The sequence below is a fragment of the Xenopus tropicalis genome, chromosome 8 (genome assembly GCF_000004195.4).
Source record: "Xenopus tropicalis strain Nigerian chromosome 8, UCB_Xtro_10.0, whole genome shotgun sequence".
Taxonomy (NCBI): Eukaryota; Metazoa; Chordata; class Amphibia; order Anura; family Pipidae; genus Xenopus; species Xenopus tropicalis.
This window is the reverse complement of record NC_030684.2, coordinates 97,810,214-97,822,567: the sequence shown is the minus strand read 5'-3', so window position 1 is coordinate 97,822,567 and position 12,354 is coordinate 97,810,214. Positions and strand designations below refer to the sequence as shown.

At 38.8% G+C, this 12,354-nt stretch overlaps 1 protein-coding gene across 3 annotated transcripts in view; it reads right to left on the bottom strand.

Moving 5' to 3' along the window:
* Positions 1-12,354, bottom strand: part of traf3 (TNF receptor associated factor 3) — an 88,947-nt gene that overhangs the window by 16,762 nt on the left and 59,831 nt on the right. For all 3 annotated transcript variants that reach the window (XM_031890884.1, XM_031890883.1, XM_002937990.5), the window contains 4 exons: positions 11,627-11,731; positions 5,761-5,928; positions 3,849-3,929; positions 958-1,032 (listed from right to left, as the gene is read on the bottom strand). In XM_031890884.1, coding sequence (XP_031746744.1) covers positions 958-1,032; positions 3,849-3,929; positions 5,761-5,928; positions 11,627-11,731 — 429 coding nt within the window. The remainder of the gene's footprint in view (positions 1-957; positions 1,033-3,848; positions 3,930-5,760; positions 5,929-11,626; positions 11,732-12,354) is intronic.

Sequence of the window (12,354 nt, the reverse complement as noted above, 5' to 3'; positions counted from 1 at the left end):
GTCTCAGGTGGTTGAGCCCAGCAAGTTACCGGGGGCAGCAAAAAGCCACTCCTGGTAAAATAAAGAGCCGAAATTTCAATTTTTAAAGTGGAATTCCGTCTCCTCTGATGCAAAACAGACAAGTGTGGATAGAACGAGGGGGGCGGCATCAACTTGGCTGCCTCAGGTGGCTAGTATCCCTGAGGCGGTGTTGCCTCTGGCTACAAATCTTCCTGAAAAGCCATGCCATAAACTAACATTGGGATCTTAACAAGTAAATATGTTAGTTGCGACGATTCTGTATAATTGCCGGAAACTGCCTTCCTACGCAACTTCCTGCAATTAAGCCAGATCGCCACGACCAATATGTTTTACTCGCAGCGTTCCCAATGTTAGTCTATGACAAGGCATTTTCAGGAAGATTTGTAGCCAGTGGTTGTGAATTTGTTAAGGCTGGCTACAAATCTCCCCGTGTGTCATAGCCCTTACAGTCCTTTTAAACCTACTACATGGAACATGCACAGACTGGAAGGAAAGGAAAGGTCTACACCCGTGCACACAGGGAGGGATAAGGGCAAGAAAATGAGGAAAACAAAGACATGACATTTTATTAGTGCAATGTGATTTTTTTTAAGCAGTCTGAGGAAAATGGGTATATTCTCACACTTTTGGTCAAGGGAATTACACTTTAGGAAAGGCAAGGATATGAGCAGCGCATGAGGAATTATATCCCCTGGCTTGCTAAAAAAAACAAGCAATGCACAGTTTATCTTGGGTTCATTAAAATACAGAAAACCATGCATATTTCTGAATTTCGCAACAGCCTTTTTTTTGTAGTCCTATTATTAACTCATTATCTGCTAAAAGAAACTTTTTAATATCCATCAAAACCAACATTCTCTGGTATTCATTCTCAGTTTGTTGGGGCAAAGGATATGTATTAAAGGGTACAAAATATAACTTCTATGGTATACTGACCTTAAAAGTGCACCCATAACGTTTGAAACTACAGGTACTTGGGGCATTAACACATTCTAACAAATGCGCATTCAACTGCAATAGGAGAAAAAGAAAAGGAAGGTAAAAAACAAAACATTTCTAGAACATTGAATAATTCAATAAATATGCATTCGGCTAAATAGTTCATGCATCTCTCAATATAAACAATTAACATCCAGCCATTAGTTACTGAAGGGATAACAAAGCAGTGGTAAAATACCAATAATCCTCTCCCAGCATGGCCAGGTATGGATGTTGGCATTCCTTACAGCTAGCACAGGGTTAGTGCAGATGCGCTAAGTGCTATGATCTTTCAGTTCAGTGTCTACATTTTCCTTTAGTGTGAAAACACATAGTGAGGGGGATTTACTGTGGAGAAACTCTTTAGTCTGTCCTTGGGCCTCACCGACAGTTTCTCAGATATCCATACAGTTTAGGTTTCAGTAGCACAGGCTGATGTGTCAGAACTACTTATGTGTTTAGCACCTGTGCTGCTGAATGGATAACCAGGGAACATGCTCTTTTTGAGAACCTTTCTTTTACAGAATAATAGTTTAATACTTGGTTCTACAAAACATGGTTCTCCAACTGTTGCAGGACAGTCATTTAGACAAAAAATGCAGATAGCCGATTTAGTGCATCGACACCAACCTTCAATACACTAAATTGGAAACTATGTAACATTAGCAGTCAGACCCATTTCTTAATGCCTTCGTCGCTTCATAAACATGTTGAAATGCACAACACATTTCTATTCTTTGTTGCAATTAACATTAATGAGGTGAGACAAAGACATGTGAGCCAAAGACAATAAAACAAGGGCAACTGGAACAAAGTGGGAAGTAAATCAGACTATGTGGCAACTATTGAGAGCACCTAATAACACTTGGCAAAAACATATGGGCATCCCTCCTTTTATTCAGTTCATGTTTATGTACAACTCCTATCACACTAAGTGATTCTACAGGGTAGAATATTTGCTAATAATTCAATTAACAGCTTAGGTCCCTCACTGAGGCCAAATACTGTTAGATAGATTAGGGGCCAAACTTGACCCGAATTTGCATATGCATTTGATAAATCAATTTCTGAACAAAAATTGACGCATTCAGTTGTACAAAAGTCACATAGTTTTAAGACTGGGTAAAATGGATGGGGGGAGCACATGAAACATAAGGGCTCTGGCACACGGGGAGACTAGTAGCCCGCGACAAATCTCCCCGAAATATCATCCCACCATGTAAATCGCCGGTGGGATGGCATACTCAGGCGCCGCGATTTCCCCTAAATCGCGGAAGTTTCCTCTCAAGGCAAGTTTCGCGGCGCCGCGTATGCCATCCCACCGGTGATTTACATTAATGGCATGGCATTTCGGGGAGATTAGTTGCCCGCGACAAGGGAGATTTGTTGCGGGTGGCTAATCTCCCCCTGTGCCAGAGCCCTAACTGTTCAGTTAGTTTGTGAGCACACAGGTCAGATTCAAATGCAAACTAACTGAACAGTAATGTCCCATATGGCCCACCCTCAAGTCACTGATTGGTTACTGACTGCTAACAGCTTAGAAACCTGCAAAGGAGGAAGTAGTGTTCTGGCCATTATGTTAGACATCTGCCCACTCCAGCCCTTATAGATTAACTTTTTAGCTAACTATATTGAAAACATTTTTAATTTGCGTAGTCTATCTATTTTACCCAGTTTAATTTTTACACTGAACTGCTCCTTTAAAAGGTTGGAACACATCTATAGTGGTTGCCTATGTGTCGTGAGGAGATGTTGTAGCCAGTGAGATTAGAGAGTTTGTCTTTTTTCATAAGAGAGTAGAGGTTACTAAGAGAACAGATGCCAGTAGCAGTTACCTAGGCAACCTAAAGAGCCCTGAGAGGAGATGCCTCAGCCAAGAAATCAGCGAGCTTATATTTCCTGTAAAAACATAATGTTTGCCATAGTACCCTACAGGCGGGCACAATCAGTAGTGGCGTTAAAGGGATTGGATGGATGCATTGTCTGCACATACTCACAGAGACTTGACTGGATAGATTTAAGGAGTAGGAAATGGGACTATAATCATGCCTGATTGGTGAAACACTTTAGGCGTGAAGTCACCACTAGACACCAGGGAAGGTACTTGTGGATGTGAGAAAAGTCAGTATTAATTGTCAACTCTACACACCCAGACTCAGACCTCGGTGTAACTAGTGATTTTAGGTGCCTACACTTGCATGGATGTTTTTTAAGTGCAATGTCATTTTATTATCTATTAATAAAGAACTTTTACACTATTGGGCACTCCCCCATTTCCCTATGTTCTAGCTTCTTACCACAATCTTCCTTTCTATTTTTTGGCACATAAGGTGTGGGAATACCAATGAAATACTTCACCATATATACCCTTATTGCTCTCTCTTAGCTTGAGGTAATGGAGTTTCACTACTGAATTGTTTTGCAGAGGACTGTTGGAGATCCACAGACCTATTTTTATACCTTTTACATTGGTAATGCCTTTCAGATATGCTTGGTGCCTCTACATTTCCAACATGAGAACTGCAGCAAATGATATTTTCTTACATATTTTGGTAACAAATGCACAGTTCAAGACTGGAAATACAACCAAACATCGCTTCAGGTTAATGAGATGAAAACCTTGTGGTTCTTGAGCCGAAGCTTCTTGAGTAACAGCTCCCAGACAGCTTTTGGTCAACAGGTTTCCCATATCTACTCTGCACATACCACAAACATTGTATAATTAAGGTTCTAAAACAGGTACTGTCACCCTAATACAACAACAAGAAAGGAAATCTATTTGACGGCAAAAAATTGAATGCACGATGCCGTTAAGCACAAATCCCATTGTTGTCATACAGGCACCTTACCTCACTCCGCAAAAGGCTTTTCACACTACACATATGAGGGCAAGATATTACAACAGACGGACAATCCACATCTTCATGTTTCTGGAAAGGACACAAATTGGACAATTAGAAGTGCTCTAATATCATAGGTGTATAAGTGACACAAGGGTAGAAATAAAAGATGTAGCTGAAATGAGTGAAACAGATCATATTTTGATGAAGACAAATAAATGATCACCCTTAAAACAGATTTAAAAAATCTGGCAAATTCTGAGCACAGTTCTGGTCTATTCATAAATGTATGATTGGAGTGAAGCTTTTTTTTATTTAGAAGACATAAACTCAACTGACTTTAATCTATGAAGTCCAAGCATAGGCACTAACATACTGTATTACATTTGGATATTAAGGTTTAAGATTCTTGGCTTATAACCTCTATATCCTCTACACCAGTGATCCCCAACCCCTTGGATGTTGCTCCCAGTGGCCTCAAAGCAGCTGCTTATTTTTGAATTTCTGGCTTGGAGGCAAGTTTTGGTTGCATAAAAGCCATGAGTACTACCAAACAGAACATCCTGTAGGCAAACGGTCCACATAGGGGCTACCAACGAGCCAAACACAGTCCATATCTGACACTGCAGGAACCATTTTTACGCTTGTGTTGCTCCCCAACTGTTTTTACATTTAAATGTGGCTCATGGGTAAAAAAGGTTGGGGAACCCTGCTGTACATAATGGTATACTTTAACTTATACATTGATAATAGATTTGACTATACTGCACTGGAAGAGACCCTGAAATTTAAAATAAACTGTTCCATGATAGAGATTTTTAGGACCAGGCTAAGGTGGGAATGTTTAAATATAAAAAATGAGTAAATTGTAGATATATGTATCTACAATATTGGAGTGTGTGTATGACCAGCTTTAGGGAACATGATAATAGAAGAGGTGATCATTTTTAAAAATTACAATTATTTGCTTATAATGGAGTCTATGGGAGATAGCTTTTCCGTAATTTTAAACTTTCTGGATAATGGGTTTCTGGATAAGGGATCCCATACCTGTAATTATTTATAAAGAACAGAGCAGGTTTATTTTTGATTACAATATTTTAAATGGGATTAGATACAGTTATAAAAATGTCTCTGTTTAAAAGGATGATAGGAAAGTGTGCTACATGTGAAAGACTAAGTCCAACAGCAGGTGGAATATGAAGCAAATTAGTACTGAAGTTTCACCAATACTAGAAATCCCTCAAACAACTGGACTTTATAGGTCAAAAGTACTGTGATCCATATCAGTGTTCAAATACAAATTTAGAGACTGCAGAGTTTGTAAAGACATATGGGAATACCAATTGGGGCAAATACATATTTGGCACTTATACATTTAGTACTGCCACACTAAGACCACAATAATTTTGCTGTATGGGGTCATACTGCTGTCACTTAAGATATTAGTGTGTTTGCTCATATAAGACAGAACTAGGAGGCACTTTCTAACATCTGCTATAATTGCATTTCTGAATTCCATGCTTGGCAATAAGTGGTAATCACCAAAAGGCTGCTAAATTCAAAACACTGCTTTTCAACATTAACTATTATTCAGTCGACGCTTGAACTTTTCATTTCTAATCTGGATGAATGTCTCTGCTGATTGTTACTGCTGGATGAATTGGTTTTCAGTATATAACTATTATGCCTATTTCATATGAATTAAGGATTCACAGTAATATAAGGTTCTGGTTCCATTAACTATTGTATGTATTATTTGCTTCCTTTAGAGAGTTCTCAGTTATTCTCTTACTATTTGTATTTATGGTGGTCGGCCCAGCTGCTAGGTTTATTGGTGTTATAAGCTAAGGCTCTGGTAGTAGTAGCGAGTAGCGAGGAGAGTGGGAAAGTATGGAGGCCATGTGGATTTTTGACTCACCTGCATTTCTACCAATGGGACCTGGTTTCTACAGAATTTACACGGAGTTTCTCTGTATTTACATGTCTTTTCTATGTGGTCGCTTAAGTCCTTTCTAATGACTTTTTCTTTACAGTCAGCGCGAGGACAAGAAAGTTCCTCAAATTGGCAGTCACTTTTTAGGTGTATCTGAAAGAAGAGACAAAGCACTTTACACACAAATATTTTATTACTAACAAAACTTTTGAATTTCCAGTTCCAATTGCAGTTCACAGATGGGGCTTTTGCTAGTAGCCTTTCAGTTCAGGTGTGTCTAGATATATTTTGTTGTTGCTGAGTCTCTAAGTCACATGTAAGAAGTTTCCTATTTGCAGTGCTTTTCTGCTTTTTTTTGTCAACTCCCAAGTGTTTACAAAAAGCCTTCTCCTATCCTTCTTAGGCAAACTGCACATAGATTAATCATTCATGGTGTCCAAATACTGGCCCCTGGGCCAAACAGACAGCTGCCATACCAGTGGCTATATACATGCATAGCAATTTTCCATTGGTCAGAACTGCATGAACTCTGAAAACCTTAGCATTTGCAGATATGGTGCATAGCCATATGAAGTTTTCCAACAAAGACATATCATCAGCAATCTGAAAAGACTGCAATATGGTCTGCTGAAACTGTTCCCATACATGCTCAGACAGTTGGGCAGTGTGTTTGAAATTGGCCTTTTAAATGTCTGCATTATCTTGGACAACCCTGCCCCCTTGTGCCACAGAGATAAGACGCATATTCCCCATCACTTAATATAAATGCATCCTGATACAAATAGACTAGGATTTATGGAAAGTTCATTACAACACAAGGTAGCACAGCATAAGAAATAAGTGGTGCTAGTATATTAACAATGGGTATTTTTGCACCGGGGCAGTAACTCATAGCATCTAATCAGTGATCAGCTTTTCTCACCCAGCTGGGTTACTGCACAGGTCAAATCTGCCCAGTGTTGATAAATGAGCCTTCTAAGATATTTGGTATATAAGGCTGCATGTTAACTGCTTTTATACAAGGCACAGAAGAGTGAACATCTAACCCATTTTAAAGCAATTACTTTGTGGGGAATGTAATAAAAGTCAAAAACAGAAAAATAATTGCACATATAAGATTAAAAATGTACAGTTTGCCATGTGACTGTATATCACTGCAGATTTGAATTGCACGTTGCACACTTTTAAGGCAAGCTTAAAAAGGGCATAATGACATCCCCCCATCTATCTCTTATAATACACAACATTCAACAGGTCACATGACATAATTAACGCTAAGCACCAAATAAAGGTTATGACATCATTTGCTAACAATACAGCCATATATTACAGGGTCCTTGTGGCCTTTGTGCATTAGGCCCTATAAAAAAAAAAAACAAAGAAAATTTATTCTGCTACCGATTTTAAGGTGTTTTACCGATTGCTGCAGGATACTTTCTGGTCCGATTTTCAACAGATGTCATTTGTAAAGATCTGTTGAATTTGCTGGTGCAATATAAATAAATGATGATGATGACGACTGAGTCTATTCCCACTAATGAGGATTCGGCATAATGTAATAAACTATTATTCTGGTGTAAAGTAAGCATAGCAGGCAGTTATATGTCTCGTATGTAGTTCTGCTTAGTAAGAAGAGCATTTCAGCTGGAACAGTACCGCAAGGTGATAAGCCACAGCACAAAGATATCTGCTTTGCAACTGATGCCCAGTCAAAATGCTCTCAACATCAACATTCTTTCCTCTTAAGGAAAAAGTAGGCTGAACCTATTAGTTACTGTCTAAGGTCCCAGATACAAAGACCTAACCCAGTGCCATCTGAGTGAATTGAGATATTGCTTGTTAAGCATTCTGTTTCCACAGAGCAAGCCTGATAGAAGTTCTAAAATGTCTGTTCACATTATCAACTGTCTTTATACCTTGTACTGGAACAGTTTTTAGGGTAAACGCTATACCAATAGCAATTTGCTTTAAATACCATCACTCCATGTCTATATGTATGACTAAAATGGGTTTTTGTGTGCAGACATTTCATGCAGCAAAATTAACATATTAAAAGGAATATGTGCTAATATTCTGGGTTATCTATTTTTACCTATAATTTATACAGAATGGAAGAGTACTGAACCACCTTAAACCAAAAGTAATCACCACCATCAGCCCTTAACCCTATGCAATTTACATTCTAATTTCTATATCATTAGTACACTAATATATGCTTCCACAGATTAGGGCCAGTTGTATCATACCAGTATGTTTTGGGGTGTGGTAGGAAGTTAGAGCAACCAGGTAAACCCTTGCAAAAAACCCACAGACTCCATGCCAATATTGCCCAATAGTGTTACCCAACTTTACAATATTAGGTGTGTGACTGGGATTCTGATGTTTGTTTATGCCACCTTTGTGGGATTGAAGTCTATAACTTGTGTTTTGTTACTGTTATTTCTCGCTCTCATTCCCTTCTTTTAGTAGTTGAACATTTTCACTCTTTGATCCTACTGTGGGTATGGCAATTCTCAGGCCAAGCATTGCTCGCTAAAATGAAGTATAACAAATTAAAAATAAAAACAAATTAATAAATATCGATCCAGCTTAATGCTTCATGGTTTTAGGTTGTGACCTGCTGCTTGTTTCTTTAGTTTAAAGATGACTCTGTACAGCCTTTCACCGAGATGGCTCTGCATTAGGAACTGTATTTATCAGCCTGCACTTCTTTGTATACATAACAGTGGGAGACCTGGGGGCCAACACATTGTGGATTTGGATGTAATCTTAGTCAAGTACATGTAAGCATATTGTACTGGGTATATAGAAAGATTATATTTTCATTCCATTGCCCCGCTACTGAGGGTATAAAACTCTAACTAGCCTCCTTGAGAAGCAATACTGAGAGATGCTTTAGATTTACAGGTCCTATAAATTAGGCAAGCCAGCAGGTGGTAAACTACTGCAAATGCAAAATATGTGGTTGTTTAACCAGTATCTTCTGACAAGGGAACTTTACTTATTATTTTAAGTTGCATTATTTCCTTTGTTTGTAAAGTTTGGAATTTGGCAAAAACTTATCGTAAATCTTAATGCAATTTTCTACAACATGCAGGAAGTGACTGCAAGTTAAAAGGCTACCGGTTGCAATTTGCAACTACAGTACATACATACATATAGCTCCCAAAAAGGGCAGTTCCTTTGTTTTCAGCAGATGGAAGAGCTCATAAACATAGTACAGGTATGGGATCCCTTTATCCAGAAACTCATTATCCAGAAAGCTCCGAATTACGGAAAGACTGTCTCCCATAGACTACATTATAAGCAAACAATTCTAATGTTTAAAAATTATTTCTTTTTTCTCTGTAACAATAAAATAGAACCTTGTATTTGATCCCAACTAAGATATAATTAATCCCTATTGGAGGCAAAACAATCCTATTGGGTTTATTAATTTTTAGCAGATTTAAGTTATGGAGATCTAAATTACGGAAAGATCCCTTATCCGGAAAACCCCAGGTCCTGAGTATTCTGGATAAGAGGTCCCATACCTGCTTAGAAACAGCAATACTTCTCCTTACAGTACTTAAGGATATTAAAGGGCAACAAAAAAATTTAAAATGTACACTGTATTTTCAGGCATCTGGTATTTTTTGTCTTCCTTTTGTTCATTTTCTTTTTGTAGAGCTTTTTGGCCAAAGTTCTTAATATGTTTTATTTAGGCTCTAATGAACACAAGGTACCTCCATATTTCTGAGCACCAAGGGTAATGGCAATAAGTGTATTTTTTTAGTTAGTAACACCTTCTTATAGAATGGGATTAAAAAAAAAGAAAAGAATACATTCAATTACACAAGACCAAAAAAGACATTTTAAAAAATAACACGTATACAGTGTCAGACTGCGGTGCCTGGGGCCCACCAGAGATCCTTGCCCAAGGAGCCCACCAAACATATAAGGACACCTGCTTCTGCTGCCGTCACCGGCGCCCTTCTCAGCATTTGACACCCCTCCACCACCTTCTATATACCTTCATTAAACCCAGACATGCCAGTAACTGCAGAAATGGATAAGAACTCCATTAACCCTGGATGTGTCAGTAAGATCACTACAAATATGGATGAGCACTCCATTAACCCCTGACATTCCAGTAAGATCACTGTAGAAAATGTTTTGAAAGCATTAAAGATTAAGCATTAGACTGAAAGCATTAACTCACCCACATTTGCACAAGCAGAATACCACAAATGTTTTTTTCTTTTTGTGCTCCTATGTTGCTTGCCTTTCTCTTCCTTCCTCCTACATATGGTAAAACTACTGTAAAGCAAATTATAGATGGCCCTGCATTCTACAGTGGAATGCACAGCCATCTTTGAATGTTTCTCTCCCTTCTTACAGGAAATTCAGTCGGTCAGCATAGCTTAGAAAGGCAGTGGTGGATGAGGCCACCATGGAGGCAGGCAGGCACTATGTCAGTGGGCCTAGTAGGAGCTCAGCAGGTGCTGTGCCAGTGGTGTTCTGCGGGGCCCAGATGGAAAGGTAGGTGGCGTTGCAGTGGTGTTCAGCGGGTCCCAGAAGGGAAGGGGGGGGGGCATTATGGTGGTGTTCGGCAGGGCCCAGAAAGGACGGCGTTGTGGTGGTGTTTGGCGGGGGCCACCTGGGGAGTGGCTGTGGAGTTACAAAGGTGGTTTGAAGTGCTCAGCAGGAGGTGGCAGTCTGTGCGGCTCAAAACAATAACGAGCAGAAGCACACTAGCGAGCAGTCAGCGGGGCCCTGCAGGACTGGGGCCCCCTGGGATTTTTCCCAGTATCCCGGTGGGCCAGTCCGACCCTGCACGTATAGCTGCCATTCAGAAAAGAAACTGCAACAAAATACATGCAACTTTTTTCTGCTTTCATGTTTTTCCTCGAGTACTGGTTTATTTAAAAAATAAGTGACAGAAGATTTTCAATTGTGTTTGTTTTTTTTTTTTGCAGAAAAATCTAGAATCACATTGTTCTATTTATTATTTTAATGAGTCTGAAAATCTGGAATGTTTTAGTTAACTAGGCAAGTAAATACATTTAAAATAAATTCTCATTCCCAACTCGATTTTTAACAAATAATCCATAGATGACAAATTGACAAATAGCAGTACAAACTTATTAGGTCACCCAGTCATCTGATCGATAAACTCCAAATAAACACTGGCTGATCTAATATGTGTGACAGTTTCTACCATTCTCCAGCTGATGGCACAACATGCAAGCTGTAGAATACCTAAATATATCCAGGCTGCCACTTACACTTTGAGATATTTTTAAATACATAGTTTTTTTTTTAGTTCTTTGTACCTGTTTTATCACACGGTATAGAATAAAAGGGGTATATTTATCTATTTATCATGCTATGTAAAAAGCCGGGTGAAGTATTACTAGTGATGTTGCCCAGGGCAACGAATCAGCAATCAGATTTCAACAGTTAGAAAATCTGATTGGCTGATATGAGCAACATTACCAGTAATGTTTTACACAGCATGATAAATATACCCCTTAAATGTCACACTATATAGCTAATAACTACTACATGGCAGCTCAAAAACTAGTGCAATTAGCACCATAATTTCATAATAAGCCCTGTAGCATCATCTTATATGATAGACAAACCTAATTTTCAGCTTGATAATTTGCAATGATCCCTAAGATCAGCTTCTCAACAACAGAGTACACTGAGCATGGGAGTGTTGCAGACACTTTTCAAGATGGGGAGCTCCTGTGTCAAGTTCCAATTAGGCTGGTGCACCTTAACACCCAAATACACCTTTTATTCCCAATTTGGAAGAAGGCAAACAAGCAGAACACTTTTTTAGTGTGTAAAGATTTGAGCTCACCAAGAGATTTCCTAGTGTGATGAGTTCTTTACAACCTCTGGTTTCATTTCTGCAGAACATCTGAAGGGCCAGGACTTCCCTCCTGCAGCAGTTATCCTTGAACACCTGTAATGAAAAGGTAAGTTTAGCATATCCAGAATTAATTTTCAGGTACCCACAGGGCCCTTAAACACAGACAATAATTCATGTTTTCCCATTTACCGAATACTTAAAAAAGCCACTGCACAGGAATGTATGTATGTATGTATAAAAATTGATTCCAATTCCCATTATCATACGATTACCGAAATGTGTCAGTGTTTTCAAGCAGTGATCCCATGACATGCGGATACACCAGAAAATTGCTGTAGAAATGGAGTGTATGGTCAAAATGGAGCTATTAATTGTCAGGGCTACAAAATGCCTTTAGAGTAACCAACATATATGTATGCAAATATATTTTAAAAATTCCTGTCACTTTAAGGGCTCTGGTACACGGGGAGATTAGTCGCCCGCGGCAAAACTCCCTGCTCGCGGGCGACTAATCTCCCCGTGTACCAGAGCCCTAAAGGGCTAATTCAGATTTGAATTCACTTCTAGCATATTATAAAATGTCCATTTTTTAGCAACTTTTAAATTGGACCCCATTTGGAATAACCCATCTAAATGGAATTTAAAAGGGCTATATTAATAAATGATGTTGAAACATTCTATTTCTGTTTCGGATCCATGGTTTTAGTTTCTTAAAC